The sequence below is a fragment of the Podarcis tiliguerta genome (genome assembly GCF_965153285.1).
Source record: "Podarcis tiliguerta genome assembly, chromosome: 7".
NCBI classification, from domain to species: domain Eukaryota; kingdom Metazoa; phylum Chordata; class Lepidosauria; order Squamata; family Lacertidae; genus Podarcis; species Podarcis tiliguerta.
In genome coordinates, this window is record NC_139540.1 from 47100693 (window position 1) to 47118392 (window position 17700).

Below are 17700 nucleotides of genomic sequence, written 5' to 3' on the forward strand. Positions count from 1 at the left end.
ATTGGTCATATACTCATTCCATGTTTAATACCAGCAACTACATCTAAAATTCATTTTAGAAATGCAATTAAGAATGACCTTTAAAAAGTCTCAATTCTTCATACCAAAGCAGGTATGAATAGCAAGAAGGAAGGGGAAAGAGTAATTTCAAAGATCACTTTCCTCATTCCACCACTCAGCTCATTACTGAATGTTCCTCCTTTGGTTTATAGCCTGCAGCTCGCTAATCTGCTTGCTTGCATACAAGGGCCCCCTGGCCTTGTGCCATAATGAAAAACAGATGCTATCTCCAGACCCATCTGCCAAGGGTGCTTCCATGCACGGACCTATTTTGCCCTAGAAGAGCTGTGGATGGTGAAATTTGGGCAGTGAAGAAGGGCAGTAGCTAAAAGTAGTTGACACTCAGAGTGATTCAAGGGTGAATGCTTCTTTTATTTGATTTACACCCACTGTCAGTCTTCTGCATTCTGTGATACTGGTCTGTAAAAGGGTCCCATTTATCTTGCTAGTAGGGATGCCTGAGGAATCCATTGAGTTCAAATTCTGGAGTGAAACATCCAAATTAATGTGCGGAACCCTCCCTTACCAAGATTCCTCATCACACATAGGTTTTGAAGCATATTCACCTGGATATTTTTAGAGGTCTCCTTCAAATGCATTCGGTCAGTGTGGTGCATGCAGATGCTGGCATGCATGGAGGGTGGAGCCATTGTGTGCATTCCTACACCACCTTGCTTGTGGCTGAGCTTGCTGGCCTTAAACATTTGGCTGTCAAGACTTCAGGCTTTCCTGGGTTTTCACCATGTCAACCACAGACCTAATTGACAGACTCACACAGTCTGCCTGACTTCTGGTTCTTTAGTTCATTTCCTCTCATCCTCTGAAGCTGAAGAGAAAACAATAGAGAATACAGAAATCCAGGATTCTCTCTTTCCTGTCATTGGTTAACAGAGGTACCATCAGTCATGAAACAAAAGACAGAGATGCCCATAGAAAACAATAGATAAATCCAGGATTTCTTCTGTAGTGTGTGAGCTACTCTTGTTTCTTATATCTGTAGGCTCAGCTGTGAACAACATTCCATAGGATCTGGAAGCTCATGGTTCTCCTACATACTTTTTCATACCTAGGACATTCCTGAGTATGTAGGAGCCACTACTTTCTTTTAGACAACTCCATTTCTCTTTCAAACTGGGCAGCGTTCAAGATTGCTATGACAGGGGATGATGATGACACATGTTTATAGGGAGACTTCTTTTTAATTCAGCAGAATCAGTGATGATGAAATCTATAGACCAACTGCATGCTGAAGTGTTTTGAGCCAGCACTGCTACAGATTTGCTGAGATAGTTGCTCTATATTCACATGCCAGTTGCTCCTCACATCATCAAGGGACTGACTCTGTAATGTTTTGGCCTTCCCCTTATTTATCATCATTGCTGACTGTCACATTGTTCTGGGAGAGATAGATTATGAACAACTGTGGATGGGATACTTTTAATTAAAGTAAGGGGGGAGCTTCATTGAAATTCTGTAATGTACATAAGTCATCTGTCATAATTTAACAAATGAAAAAGACTAAGAGAAGGTACCATCAATCAAGACTATTTAACTACACTCTAGAGTGAATTAAATTGTATTTAAGAACTTTTATCAGAATAGCAATAAAGACTAGTACAAAGCACACCATGTTTTGTTAATCTGCTTCCTGATTTCTGCCTAGTAATCATTTTTTTGGTCAGGACAGAGTATATAAAAGTTGAAGGTGTCTTTTTTTTTTTTTTTGGTGGAGAGGGAGTGTTTGCTCAGTTTAATGAAACTTTATGTATACAAAAAAAGTTTTGCCTTGGACTAGGAAAAACATTTTTTTTATGTTTAGCTCTCTCCCCTTTAACGTCAAGAAAAGCAGCTTTAATATTTGTTTTAAAAAATGCTTCAGTCACATGACTCTTACTTTCCATTTTGGAATTTTGAGCCCAGTCTTTAGGCAGGTGGTGTCAAACAAAGAGCTAATGGGAATTGCTTTAAGGCTCATTTTCATCTAGCTTGTTATCTACAAAGTGGCAAAGAAGTTCAATGCTGGTCTTGTCCAAGTGGACACAGCTCTGTTAACACTGTTAACTGTCTGATTGGACTTTGTTCTGTTAACTGGAATCAGGGGTAGGCCATCACATTTTGCTGCCTGAGGCTAAACAAGAAGGTACTGTTCCCACTCCCTACGGTGAAGCCTTCCTTGCTGGGGTCGTGCAGCAGAGGATTCCAGTAATACCTTGCAAGAGTTTTGCAAGATCTCATGAGATCTTGCCGGAAGCCACCGCCATGCAACTCTGGTAAGCAAGGCTTTGGGGTAGGGGGGCAGTGGTGGCAGCAGGGAAGGGTGCTCACAGGGGTGCCGTCCTGTGGGATTCTGCCACCAGAAGTGGCTGCTTCAGTCTGCCTCATGGGCAGGGGTACTTGATATACACTATGTCAGATGTGTACAAACATTTAATGTGCATGTTTTAAATTATTTAATTATTCAGACTGTTGTGTGTGGGGAGATTCTCTGCTAGAGCGACTAGCTTTTGGAATGTAGTTTTTGCAGGATCACAGCACAGAAAGAAAGGGTTAGCACCCTTGCCATACTCAGCAGTCTTGATCCTGCTTGTTGCCCTATTGATGATATTTTAAAATGTGCATATTAAATGCTTACACACATATTTTGCCTTCAGCATTTCATTTCTTAAAACTCCATATGTTGAGGGTGCTGAAATAATTCACCTTTACATAAATCGGCTCTTTAGTTTTTCTCAGGAAGGAAAAAAAGATGTGAAGCACAAAGTAAAATTGTTTTTGATTATCAGAGATGATGCTTAGAAATGAACTACAGAAAACAAACTACAGTGGACCCTCCAGATACGAACTTAATTTGTTCTGGGGGTCCGTTCGCACCCCCAAAATAATGTAAATAGAGGTGCGCTTCTGCCCACGCACAAGCGATGAAACCCGTAAGTATACCCTTCCGTTTGCCGTGGCCGTAACCCAAAGATTCTGTATCTAGAGGGATACGTAAGTAGAGGTAAAGGTAAAGGTACCCCTGCCCGTACGGGCCAGTCTTGACAGACTCTAGGGTTGTGCGCTCATCTCACTTAAGAGGCCGGGGGCCAGCGCTGTCCGGAGACACTTCCGGGTCACGTGGCCAGCGTGACGAAGCTGCTCTGGCGAGCCAGCACCAGCGCAGCACAAGGAAATGCCGTTTACCTTCCCGCTATAAAGCGGTACCTATTTATCTACTTACACTTAGGAGTGCTTTCGAACTGCTAGGTGGGCAGGAGCTGGGACCGAAAGACGGGAGCTCACTCCGCCGCGGGGATTCGAACCGCCGACCATGCGATCGGCAAGCCCTAGGCGCTGAGGTTTTACCCACAGCGCCACCCGCGTCCCTTCAGTAGAGGTACAACTGTACATTTTAAAACAGAGATTTGGACATTTGAGCTTGACATGGCTACCAGCTAGATGAGATGACGCTTTTGGATGCAAAGAAATCATGATAAAGTGGCTACTGGGAGTTTTGGATGATTTCAGTTATGTTGATCAGTCTGGTGTGCAGCAGAAGCACAGATTTCTGAAGGGTTTTCTGCTACAGACAAAATATTCTACCAACAGCTGTTACAAAAAGGATATAAGTTGAATAATGAATTCTATTGTTAGCACTGGGTCATACATGAGCAGATTGGAATCAAACTATGGTAGCCTTGAGCAGTGGAAGGAAGTTGACTTTTATGCTTAGAAACAGAAACTTTTCAAGCAAAAAAAAAAATTGAGAAAACAAACGCTTAAAACTGTTTTCAGCAAAATGGGTAAAGAAAGTATAGGAGTAAATATATGTAGTCAACACACCATTGATTTTATTTCATTCAGTGTATGAATTTCTGCCACAAATTGAGGGCGGTTTTTTGGCAGAGGTTAGGAGAGATCATGACAGAAAAGATATGTAATATGAGTCTTATTACCCAAGGCACTGGAGTGCATATAGCACTTCACAAAATAGACATAGTAGCTGCCAGTAAAAATACACAAGGTTTAAGATAACATTCTGCAAATTAGGAATACTTACAGTATCCCTGTACAGTAGATTCAACCGTCACTATTGTGATGTGTTTTCTGTATTAGCTTGGTGAATTGCTCCCTATGACTGCAATCCTGTGTTTGGTTAATCTGTGTGAATTCTAACTGAATCACTTTGACAACCTTTTAAAACCTATGATAGTAGAACACAGAACTTGATCCTGGAGGCCAAAGTAACCACTGGTTAAAGGTGCATTACTAAAAGTACTGGTGCTGGTGTATATTGTTAAGAAATGGTTGGTAATTATTGCAGAAATGTTTCTTTTTGTCTGCAATCCTTTCAGGCCAAGAAAACTTAATACTGCTTTTGTTCTTTACTTAATACAAGGAAAGTGTTTTAAATACACAGGATTTCTACTGCTGCTTTAAATGCTATTATTTAAGAGCATGCACTTGCAGCTGCAAAACTCATCAAGTAAATTGAAAGGATTACCCATGAAATCAGCTTCAAACTTTTTATTTTTATTTTCTCACAACCAATATGAAGGTAATGCACTTGGAATTATAATGATATTGAGATTGACTGTTTAAATCCTTTCTAAAGTTCAAAGCATAAAGCAGACTGCATGCACTTCCAAGCCACAGTGGGGCTTCTAAGCAGGAGCTTGTGATAAAAAAAAAAAAGAGTGAAATCAGGTTTGACTAAAATCGTCCACCATTCCCATATGGCTTTAACAGGAAGTTTTCAGGCTCAAAAAGACAACGGTTTGGGGAAGCAGCAGACCTCATTTTCAAATTGTCTGAGATTGCTTTGCGGATCTTGTCTTCTGGGGAACATGAAGACAAGATGCTCATTAAAAATGAGCTGCACCAGGGAGCTCGACTGAGCTTCAAGTACACTTAATAGTTTTTTGCTTGAGGAATATAAAGGGAGACGATACCTCTTTCAAAAGCTGAAGTGCAGATGAAGAGAAATACAGCTGGATTCCTTATGGAAAAGTATAGATTACAGGATGCAATACCTTGCTTTGTTTTGTTTATATGGGATGTGGAGTGAGGAATGCTCAATTCTTTCTGCCTTCTGATTGCAGCCTCTGGGAGCTCACGACCAGGAATTGTAAACAGGGGCGTTAGCGAGGGCATTTTGAGGGGGCATCCGAGAGTGCTGTCTCATGGTGTATGTAGGACCAAGAGATATGGGCGGCTAGGGAGCTGTTGCAGTGATTTGCAGTACCTGTGCCATGTTTGTCTTACTGCCTGAGAACACGCAAAACTACAACTGCAGCAAGTGCAAGTTGGTTGCTTTTCTGGCAGTGAAAGTACAGCAACTTGAGTTCCACCTATCCACACTTTGAGCTACTGGGCAAGATGAGGATTTTTTCAACAGAACAGAGTGGACTGTCCTGGAACAGGGATGCAGGTAGTGTGCTCCTAGAGTGGAGGATTGCACATTGCAGGAGATGAACTGCTGGAGGAATGTGATGCACAGGAACCATGCTGTGTTACTGGATTCCATGCCCTCATATTGGGTACCAATTCTGGGCCAGAAGAGCAAGGATAGCAGTTACAGATCTCAGAATACAACAAGGTGACTCTGGAAGGTATGGTGTACAGAACGATTCCTGCTGCTCCAGAGGGAGAAGAGATGTGTGGTGATGGTAGGGACAGAGACAGCAATGTGTGAAAGTAACAAGATGTCCTGGGAAGTGTGCTGACTTCCAGGTGCAACGATTCAAGATGTGACAAAGAATTTGTGAAGTCTTATAAAGCTCGCTGACCACAAACCCTTCCTTATAGATAGAAATGATACCGCTAAACACAGCTTTCAACATATAGCAAGGGACTATGAAGCTGCACAGGTGGTTTTTAATCACTCCTTCATGTTTAAGGTTGTGTCCCAGTAAGAAAGGGGAGGGGGAGGAAATAAATCACTCGCTGTGCAGGTGATGTTGTCAGGAAATATTTGGCTTCTTGGACTAGTCTCTGCTTTCTTGAGGAAGGGCTTTTGGCAAGAGATGGCAAGAATGTGTTTGCTAAGAGTCACATGAATCTGATCAGGAGGTCTTTAAACTATATATTGAGGTGGAAAGAGACAATATTACAGATGACAGGGAACACCTGGTATTCTGGATACTAGTTTCATTGATGCACAAGAAACTGAGGTGGTGCTCCAGAAACCTGCTAAAGGGCGGGAAAACTACAAAAAGGAAGCAGCCGAGGGAATGACTTGTGGTTTCAATTGACTCTATCCTATATACAGAGCATGAGGAACAAGCAAGAAGAATATGAGCTCTTAATACAGGATACCAAATATGACCTAATAGGCATTACTGAAACGTGGTGGGATGAGACTCATGACTGAAATGTAGCAATTGAGGATGTAACCTGTTCAAAAGGAATAGATGAGATAGGAAAGGATGTGCACACTTGTGGAGAGATCCTTGAGCTGGAAAATGAAAGACAGATCTGAGTGTATATGGGTAAAAATTGTAGGCAAGGGAAACAACAGTGACCTTACTGTGGGTGGTCTGCTATAGTCCTCCAGGCCGGACTCAAGACTTGGATGATGCCTTCTTAGAGCAAATTACCAAACATTCCAAAAGGAAAGATTTAGTAATCACAGGAGACTTCAACTACCTTGATATCTGTTGGAACTAAAACTCTGCCATGAATGTAAGGGCCAACAAATTCATCAGTTTTTTCACTGACATTTTCATCTCCCAGAAGATGGATGAAGAAACAAGGGGGTCCTCACCAACAGGGAGGAATTGATTGACAAAGGGGAAATACTGGGAACCTTGAGAGGAAACGATCATGTCCTCTTGAGTTTCATTATACACAGACAAGGGAAAGCATGCAATCAGACACACACTCAGGACTTGAATGCTGATTTCAAAAAGCTGGAGGAACTGCTGGGTGAGAGCCACGGTCAGAAATACTCAAAAAGACAAAGTCTTCCATGATATTCTTGCTGACAAGCTGGTAAAATGAGGGCTAGACTCAGGTGGATTTGTAGCTGGTTGACCAACAGAACCCAAAGAGAGCTCACTAATAGTTCCTTCACATACTGGGGAAAAGGGACAAGTGAGATGCCACAGGGTTCTGTCAGGCCTGTGTAAATGACTTGGATGAAGGTATTGAGGGTCTAGAAGTCAAGCCTTATGAGGAACAATTGAGTTAGTAGGGTAGAGATATGATAGCCATTTTAAATATCTAAAGGTCTGTCACATGGAAGATGGGGCAAGCTTTAAACTACCCTCATGCTATGAAGGGTGGAACCTGAACCAATGCCTTCAAGTTACAAGAAAGGAGATTCTGACTAAAGATCAGGAAAAACTTCCTGATGTTAAGAGCTTTTCGACAATGGAATGAACTTCCTTGGGAGGTGGTGGACTCGTCTTCCTTGGAGGTTTTTAAGCAGAGGTTGGATGAGTATCTATTATGGATAGTTAAGATTCCTGTACAGTGGTATCTCTGGTTATGAACACTTCAGGTTACAAGCTCCGCTAACCCGGAAGTAGCTGCTCCTGGTTGCGAACTTTGCCCCAGGATGTGAACGGAAATTGCGCGCCAGAGATGCACTCACAGCGGGAGGTCCCATTAGCGGAAGCACGCCTCAGGATAAGAACAGTTTCAGCTTAAGAATGGACCTCCGGAACGAATTAAGTTCGTAACCAGAGGTACCACTGTATTGCAGGAAGTTGGCCTAGATGAACCTCATGGTCCCTTCCAATTTTACATATCTATCATTGTGTGATTCTCTATCGATTTTATACTGAATATGAAATATAGCTTCATATTGATAGCTTGAAAAGTTTTAAGTACTTGCTGCTTTTGAATGTTAGAATTCAGGGGGGAATATGTGAATGAGGCAAAATCATCCTTATAAGTTGGTCCACAGATATTCATACAACCCAAAAATATAGGAGAATTTTGTAGACTTAGCTTTTTGGACCTGCAAAATAAGTAAAATTTAAATTTTCACTTTAAATATCTAAGACAGATAATGATAGTAAATTCCAATGTATAGAATAGCTAGGGAATATGAGATAATGAACTCTTTTAATAGATGACTCTTTTAAAATTTTCTTTATATCATCTTTTGGGAGCTGCTTGCATTAACTGGTAATTTTACTCAGTTTTGTAATGAATAGTTAAACATGGATATTTTAACCTACAATGCTCAGATGGAAACTGATTTAATAGCTTTATATTCCCTAGCAAACATAGGGATTGGGAATAATACATTGCTTATTGCAAATGTATGTATCTCATCTAAGTCCTGTTCAAGGATGTGAAATCATGCTTTTTCAATAAAGCTAGGGGAAAGATTAAGACAATCAGGCAGTATGAATGTATAATAATTCACATGCACATTGCTCAGTTTAGCTAAGTTTGGCTATAATAGTTTAGCATGAGAAAAGAGTTCTGTGCGCCTTGGCTCACATGTTCATCCACCCTATGTCAATGGAATGGTATTCGTTTTATTTATCTAAATAAACCTTACATAAGGGTCTCAGATGGGTCTGTGTTACAACACCTGATAATAGCTTTAGTATAAGTATAAAGAATTGTTTGTGTGTGTTTTATTATGTATGTTTAGTGGGTGTTGTCTGTTGGTGTGTGGGTGGGGGGGGGGAGACTACTCCAATGCCTTGGCTTTGATGTAATAATGTGTACTGTTTTGGCAGCAGTCCAGATTTTTGGTAATTTGGGGCAATTCCAAAGCATATGTTAGATCATTCTGTCATCTATGTATTAGATCCGAATCTTGCAAATGATAGAGTTTACTTTAAAGTTTTCCAGCTGGTGTTTTAGAGGTGTAGCTCAACTTCTTAATTGAAGCATGTACCTGAGCTTATTAATATTTTACATAGCTTTCATTCTTTTGGACGGAAAAAAAATTGGCTCCACATAGACTGCTTTGATATTCATTTCCTTTATAGTAATGCAGTTTCCTCTCTATTTCTACTTTGGGTGTCAAATCTGGCAGAAGTGTGAGGCTTTGATCACAGTTCCTTTCTTTTACAAACTGAAACCATTCAATATGAGTATGTTCTTTGTCTGCATGTATTCTTGATGCGCTCTGTTATGTTCTGATTTTATTATGCTCAATTATGCCTTTATTTTGTTTTTGTTTTCTGTGTTTTATATATAATGGTATGTTGTTTGGAGATTAGTTTGTTTGACATGGATGTGACACTTAAAATCCTTCAATGGTACTAGTTTGAATGCTGCGCCTCTTCCTCCAATCATAATTGCAAAAAGTTAAGGATTTTTATGCCTCACTGTACAGTTAAAAGAAACTTTCTTAAGTCCCAGCTCTTTCAAACCACTTGAGCCGTCATTCAGTCAATAAGGAGCATGAATCCATTATATCAGACATGCACTTAAGATATTGCACTGGCATACTTCAATGTGCTGCTATACTGCTTACATGCCTGAATAACATAGGTGTGGCCAGTAGCATTGCTCCTTCCCATATTTTCAGCACCTGGTGAAGATCAGGGGTGATGGTCGTGTAAGAAGCACCTGTTCAGTTGACCTTACTCACGTACCCACAAAGAAAACTCATGAGATGAGAAATGGAATGGTGGTTACATTTATTAAAATAGAACAACTTGAATGCCCCCATGTTGGAATAGAGTTGGAATAGAGTATTTTCCATTATATCCACATTTACAATCCAACCTATTTCTCAAAATCCTTCCTTAGTCCTACTATCTTTAGATATAGGCTTGGGCTCCACCTTGCACCACAGAGAAGTAATAGACTTCTTACTGACTGCAGTACGATTGATGAAAGCTCAACAATAGAAGAACCAGTCTAAAATGCCCCTGAACATGTGGGGAGAAATATCTGGGATACAGCAATGTCTGGGTGTCTCACTGGACACAGGAGGGTGATTAAAGGCATAACATCTTTTTAAAAAGGTTGTGTTGCCATCTTTAAAAATGGCATGACACACCTGCTCGCTCTCTCTCAACCCGAGCAATTTTGCACCTGATTTCAGTTGATTTCCTTGTTTACCAGTGCTCAGTTTTATCACAACCCTTAATTAAATGTAGCATATGGGAGTGGCATAAGGAAGTGGGAGAACCAAAGGAAGGGTGAATAGACTGGTTGCTGCTGTTCTCCAATGCACTATCCTTTGCTTGATTTACTGTTACCCTATCTGAATTAGGTAGTCATATATTGTTGTATTATGTTGGGATATCATGTTTCCTCTTGTAGCTATAAACCCCTTGTATGGAGGCTTCCACAGGACGTAACAGAACTGTGCTCTTGCCCTTCTACACACAGTGTGTGCACATCAAAGCCTGCATAGTTAGCACCAGGTTGTTACAGATAAATAGTCAATGAAATAAGTGGTACCTATATTTCCTAGATATGGCAACCATAGGGTTTTTCCAGAGTTCATTCTTGATATATTTTCTGTGGTTTAGCACAAGGGATGTAATTTCACTGATCCATCCATTAAAAATACATATTTTTAGTTTTATTGAACTAGCTTTTCTTTCATATTCTAAAATTCCCAGACACAAAATAATAGTAAACTATAAGCTGTTGAGGAGATTTCCTTGATTTCAAAAGTTATCTCATTCTTCCTATCTGAGACAAATTATATTTTGTTGTCGAGGTGAAATATTGAGTAAGAACCATGAGTTCTTTAATGAGCTTACTATTACAGTGTGATTTTTAATTGAGGTGGGTACAGTCAAGAGTGTTCAAGAAAGATGCAGTGTCCAGGACTGCTAATTTCCCTTGAAACATTCAGAGAAAATAAACAAGACTCTTCCTTACAACACAATTTATAACTGTGTGAAAATGACCTATCTGTCTTCCACCGGGGCATATGCAATATGTTTGTGAGGTTTATTATAAAGGAAAACAGATGGTGGTATTTAAGTGAAGAAGAAAGTGTTTGGATGAATGTTGAAAAAATTAATGATTAATGTTTGCTTCCCAGATGAGTCGTTTCTCATATCTCACATTAAGAGTATTAATGTGCAAGTATAGTTCAACTAGCCATTCCTGTTCCTTTTCTTAGTCATAGCTCTTAGTAGTATTTTATTCCCATTTCATTATTTTTTAGCATAAAGCAGTATATAGCAGTGAAACCACCAACCTCTTTTGGCCAGTTGGCATACTTGCAAACTGGGGAAACTGTTGTGCGCAGCACACACATTACAAACATGCATCCACCACACACACCTCTTGACATGTATGCACACACTATCCACCTCCACCAGGACTTAGGTTTGGGAAAGGTTTTTGTTTTTTTGAAGCCTGACAAGTGGGGATAGCCTTCCTGAAGAGTGCAGTATACCAGTTAAACCAAACACTAGCATGGTTGGGAAACCTTTTCTGATCACATCAACACTATAATTTGTGAAAATGTTATTCTTATAATTTATTAATTAACACTTGCTGGTATTGTGAACCAGTTATTGTGAACCAAAGAATTTTCGAACCGAAGTTCTAGATTAAATTTATAGAATAACAAGATAGAAACTGAAGACAAAACCAGTTATTGGGAGTTGCATACGGGTAGGGTGACTTTATATGCCAGCAAGACATTGGATGTTCCATCTACATTTAAGTAGAAAAAGAAAGTGTGATTCATTGTAGAAAATGTGTAAACTAATTTCACCTCAGGGTTACACAAACCAATTGTTGAACTTGCTTGAGTATTTGAACTAGCATGTGTAATGGCTATAGGTGGAGTATTATAGTGCATTGGTACCATACTAAAAGCAGCAAATAACTCAACACTGAGTGTGAACTTAGTTTCTGATGTTGATTATAGATCCTTCTGACAAACTACATGATTGCAGTGCATAGACGGCAGACATTGACACATATGTGTCAAGCACATCTCCGTCATAATAAGAAAATAATCCTTTTCTGCCAGATCCCAAGTTCCCTCCTGCCCCTATTCCCTCACTGTGGATGTCTGGCTCATACAGTGACTATCTGCATTCTGGGGATTGCAGGGATTTAACATCCGTAAATTCCTACTCTGGTTACTGGAGTGGGCCTGTCCATATGATAGAAATGAGTTTTAAGAATTCCAGGATAATAAGCTGCCTTATAAAAGCAAAGGCATATGATATGCTGATATCGTTCATATCTGACGCTAGCAACCACTGACTTATTTGTAATTAAAATTAATGATATTTTGGAAACAAGTTTATGCTGGGTTCATTGGGGGGAACTTGTTCTATTGTGATGTTCAAGGTAGTAACAAATTTGCAAGCAGGGAATTAAAATGGAAAATGCAGGAGTCAAAGAATGCATTCAAGTTATTTTATTTCTTTTCTTTTTAACAGGTGGCTGTTCATTCGATGAACCTTTTGCATCATGTGGATATAGCCAGTCTGATGATGATGACCTTAACTGGGATCAAGTGAACACATTGGTAAAGCCCTCATCAGATCCATGGTTGCCAACAGGTAGTTTTCAGTTAAAATTATTTCTTTCATATATTGTATGTGTTATCACTTGCAGTATCTCTTTCTACTATTGCTTATGAAATATGTGGGCACATCAAATATGGCAAAGATAGGGAGATAAAGCACTGGTGGTGATATTTCGTTACCACATCCTGTCAGCAAAAGAATTTCCGCTTGCTCTCCTCTCCCTGCCTGTGTCTTTTGTACCCTCTCCAAATCCAGAAGGTTAGGAGAATCCTTGAACCCTTAGATGGTGTACAAGGAAGAACATTCCATTGTGCAAGCCTAAAGTATTCAGCTGATGGAAGGTTCACTTAGTGCTACGTTGAATTCTACCCCAAGTCTTCTCTTTAAAGATAACTTTCTAAAAATCAGGCAGAGCACTTTATATTCACATTGGCAGATAAAGCTGCTAGGGTGTGGAGGCCACTTCTGTCAGCATACTGGTTGCTCGGGCCCATGGGTTAACCATGATATAGGGCAGGGTTGGCTACCCCAGCTACTTCCCTGTCTGCTTACCTTTTCATATCTTAATGTGGTTGTGAATTCTAAATATTGTCTGATATTTTATGGCAACTACCTACCAGTGTCACCTTCTGGTTTTGATGTTGCAACCAAACCTTAGCTTGTCAGCCCTTGAAGTCTCTTGTTGGGGTTACAAAAGGATATCCATTTTATTACTAATGGGATGTTTTCAGGCACACTGAAAAACAAATAGCTTTCTCTTCAGTCCAAAATAGAAATGTTTTTTCCCCCTTAACTCTTTAAGATTTGTAAAAGTTGAAAAGATATAATTACAACAGGTTGATGTCTAGATATTTATTTATGTGTAGGCAAAGCAGAGTGGAATAGATAAGAATGCAGACACAATTCTCTTTCAAAATCACATAAGGTTTGTTGGAGTGAGTAGGTGGTCTTAATTGCACATATCTGACAAATTCTTTGTAAAACAAGAAATGAGTAAGAACATCAAATAGCATTTAGAAGTGGTTGAAAGAAGAGCACATTATATCTTTCAGTTGTTCAGAACTATCACCTTATTCCTTGCTGCTCACAAAAAATATATAAAGAAGCACCACAGTTCAAATTAGGTGTGTGGATCAAATATAAAGTTTGAGATCCTTTGAAAAAATAATTATTTGAACTGAAGCAGTTCAAAGGCTATCTGGTTCAGCTTGGGGTCCAAATTTTGATTCAGAAAAATGAAAACTAAAAAATGCTAGTGTCAGAGCTGGCTCCAGGTCCCAGCTCACAGAGGACCAACGCTAGCCGGTAGTAATGTACAAAAGTCTTTATTGAAGTACAGTTTCCATTTTCAATCCGCAGCGCCCCAGCTCTACGTCTAGGGTTAGATCGGCGAAGCTCCATCTGAATCTCCGCCCCCTGTACACCAGTTTAAGATTCTAGCCTTACTCCACCTCTTCCGTCTCTCCTTTCTCCTCTGGGTTCTGCTACCCCCCGGGGTCCCTTCCTTCCTGGATTCTTCTGACGCTGACGTTTACCCCCCTGACTCCTCCCGCTCTTTTCGGCGGGCTTTGGGACCTGGCTCCCTATCCGGGCTGCCAACTGTGCCGCCCTCCTGTACATTTGAACTTGGCGCGCGCGCCCAGCCTTCAACCTTCCTCTCGACCGTTTCCTCGCTCCCCGATGGAGGCGTGGCCAATCCTGACTCATGTCCTCCCGCTGGCAGTGCGCCGCCTGATCCCGATGCCTGGGACTCCTCCCCCCTACTGCACTCTGGTGTGGACGCTGGTCCTGATTTCCAACTGCTGCTCTCTGAGTCCCCTCTGGCCCCTTCTTCCTGGGGTGTCCCCCTAGGCACCCCCCTTGCCCTGACCATGGGAGCCCCTTTCTGTGAATCTTCCGATTCGCTGGAAAGACTCAGAGACCTCGGACCGCTGTCATCGCTAACATTTCCTTCCGACTCCTCCCCCTCGCTCTCTATTTCCTCCCTTTCCTGTGCCTCTGCTCCTGAACCCCTGACAGCTAGCTTTTTTCTTTTCAACAGAAATGAATGAAATTTCCTTCTGAGTGGATAAAATTTTCCAAATCAGAGACAAACTTGTTAAGGGTTTTTGGTTTGGACACATTTAAAATTTTATCCTCCCTTCCCCAAAAAGAGCCATCTATAACTTTATTATTTCTTAGGCAGAAACTACAGCCTTGTGTTCTACTCAGTTGGCATCAGAATCCACAGGAAGTAAATGATGAGTGGATAGGAGTAGTGACACAAAGATAAAAGAACTTGAATATCCAGCTTTTCCCAAGCAAACACCACCTGTATAGAGCAAGTAAAGAGGAGAGAATAGAACAGACAAGAAGAAGGTGATTACTTTAGCATCACTTCCCCAAAAGTGTGTGATTGGAGACCCCGATAAAATAAATATTTCTCATTAGAAGCTAGACCTGTCCTATACAAAAGAGATTTCCTCCACACCTCTCCTCACTGTGGTTATATAGCAATCTTGGAAGGAAATGTTTCAGTTTTTGCAGACAAATCGCAGCATCTTTTTAATTAAAAAAATCCAACTCTCTTATGGTTTGAGGTGCTTTGATGGTCTCTGCTTTGGTTCAGGGTGCTTTGGGCATCCTGCCTTGATTCAAACAAGCCCATAATCTGTCTTAAGCTGTCTCGCTTTGGTTCTGGATCTGTCCAAATATTTAGCATACCCCTAGCTCAAACACAACATACTTGCTTTGATTGATATCTCTTTTCCAGAAATAGAAGTGACTGTATTATAGTGGCTAAGAGATGGCAACTTTAACCAAGTTGTATCATTAACATTTCACCTCTTGGAGAATCTACTTTGGAGAAGAGCTCCAAAACAATGACAATAAGGCTTCAGGCAGCTGTGCAGGCTCCAAACTAGGCTACAGGACAGAACTTAGAGAAACTCCTGACCCGTAGCAACAAACAAGCTTTGTAATATCTGGACTTGTCTGGCCAAGTTTGAAGAAGCATAGAAGTAGATCCCTGCTGGATCAGATAATATTTTATTTTAAACTATATTACCAGAGTTGGCAACTGGTCAACCAGATCTGTGCTGTTTTGCCCTCAACCCCAAAAACTGATATTCAGATGAATCCTGTATCTCAATCTTCAGTTTCTATTTAGCTAACACAATTAATGCTGGTGGATATACTCCTGAGACCCTGTTAAAGATTATGCAACTAACATTCATATCTAATGTCCTCATTTCAGCTAAATGTAGCTCCCCTCCAAAAAAACACTCCACACAGCAATAACAAAAGCAAAAAGTAAATTAAAAAGATGGTTTGTCTCAGCAAACATATGAACCTTTGTAATGTGGCACATACTAAGTGACAAAGGTATCAATTGAAAACCAGGTAAATTAATTTAGCAAATGGATAAATGATTTAATTTGCTGCATTCTGTGTGAAGAATCTATATTGTCATATAGAGATGCTTGAGGAATGCATTCTTTTCCAATTCCCGTATGAACTGTATTGATCTGTACTTTTTGGAATCATGTGCAAATCAAAGCTTAGCTATTTAACGTATGTTGCACCATTCTGAATTTTGCAGCACTTTTTTTTTTTTTTACAATTTAGTTACAAGTTAGTTTCTTTGCAGTTCAGTATTAACTCTTAGTTCCCACTCCCACGTGTATTTAACTGCTTCTCTACTTTCCAACATCATTAGTTATTCACAGTTCTTATAATGATGTTATCAGCTGTGGCCTTTCTGAAGCATACCGAAACCATATTTTCCTTCTCTAGGATATGAGGCATCAGTTACGGGAACATGTACTTATTTCATAAAATACTTTACAAGTTTTTTATAATCTCATGATCAGCATACTGGGTACTCTGCACGCAGGATAGGTTGCATTGGACCACTGGGCAGGACTTGATAAGAATTACTAATGATCAGGCAGTGGGGTTGGGATAAGTCTGCATTACTTGTCATGAAACAGTACTAAGTATTGAAAATATTAAGGACTATTTTCCTGGTGAACCCTTTTGTGTGAATGGACTTCCCCAAACTTCCCCACTTTGTGTTATAGGAATTAGGTTGAAAGTTTATTAGATTTTCCAGGTCCAGTTCCCTCAACTGCCGCTTTCTTTTGCTTCCAACTTGAAGCTAAAGTCACAGTGAGAAGCAAACTATGGAAGAGCTCCGAATTTCAAAAATCAAAATGTGTTTTTACTCTTTGGTTTAAAAAAAGGTTGATTATAATTCTGTATATGTTCTCTATTTTGTGAAGGCAGAATAAATTAGAAATTGCTGTCACTGAAGGGACAGATAGAATTTAATTCCCCCCCTGTGCCAAGCATCACATTTATGTCAGAGAAGGTAGCTAATGTTCCAATCTGCAGAAGAAGGTCGTGGCCTTGTGAGAATAATAATGCTTCCATCCTAGCCCTCAAGGATCTGTGCCCCACCCCTCTGCAAGCTGCATGACTGAAGGATAACAAGGCAAGAAGCTGTGTAGGTACAGCATCCCAAAATTAATGAAGTATCCCAGGACAGTAGAATGACAGAAGAGCTGCCTTTTTGCCCCTTAAAGGCACCAGAAAGCATAGCAGGGAAGAGAAAACTGGAATGCAAGCACCATTCTTGAATGGGAAAAAACCCCTGAAGTTTCATGTTGCTCATCAACACACCCTGTCCATATATTGCGGAAAAACAAATGTATTATGCTAATAATATATGCAAACTAAGATTCACCAGCAGCCTCCAGAGAGCTCCAGTTGACGAAATGTGTGCATCCTTTGAAATCGACTGGTCTCAGGTACTTGCAGAAACACTCATCAAATTATATCTCCATACGTGGGGGTTGTGAATTCTCAAGTATCAAAGGGTTTTGCTAGAAGACTGTAGTGGTATCTGGTTTGCTCTATTTGCAGAGCATCTGGGGTTACAGCACTGAACTATCGAACCTGATGGTACAAGTAAAATTATAGAATTCCTTCAGTTTGTTTCTGACAGCTCATCTATGTAGAGATAATTGTTTTCCTAACTTTAGCTTCCTTGATAATTCAAGAAAAAAATAGGCAAATATGATTTTGACAGTATTAGATTCGTCATGCAAGAAACAGCCATTATTACTTTAAAGCTTGCTCACAATTTTGTGACAACTGGGTTCCGTAAGTTGAGGGCTCATTGTATTTTAGTAAATGATCTGTCAAATCCCCAAAAGGTGTTTAGTCTTTTATTCAGATGGCTAAGTAA

At 40.2% G+C, this 17700-nt stretch overlaps 1 protein-coding gene across 27 annotated transcripts in view; it reads left to right on the forward strand.

The window, feature by feature from the left end:
* PTPRM (protein tyrosine phosphatase receptor type M) overlaps window positions 1-17700 on the forward strand; it is a 401413-nt gene that overhangs the window by 96857 nt on the left and 286856 nt on the right. For all 27 annotated transcript variants that reach the window (XM_083450038.1, XM_083450022.1, XM_083450011.1 and 24 more), the window contains exon 2: window positions 12381-12503. In XM_083450038.1, the coding sequence (XP_083306164.1) occupies window positions 12381-12503 (123 nt within the window). The remainder of the gene's footprint in view (window positions 1-12380; window positions 12504-17700) is intronic.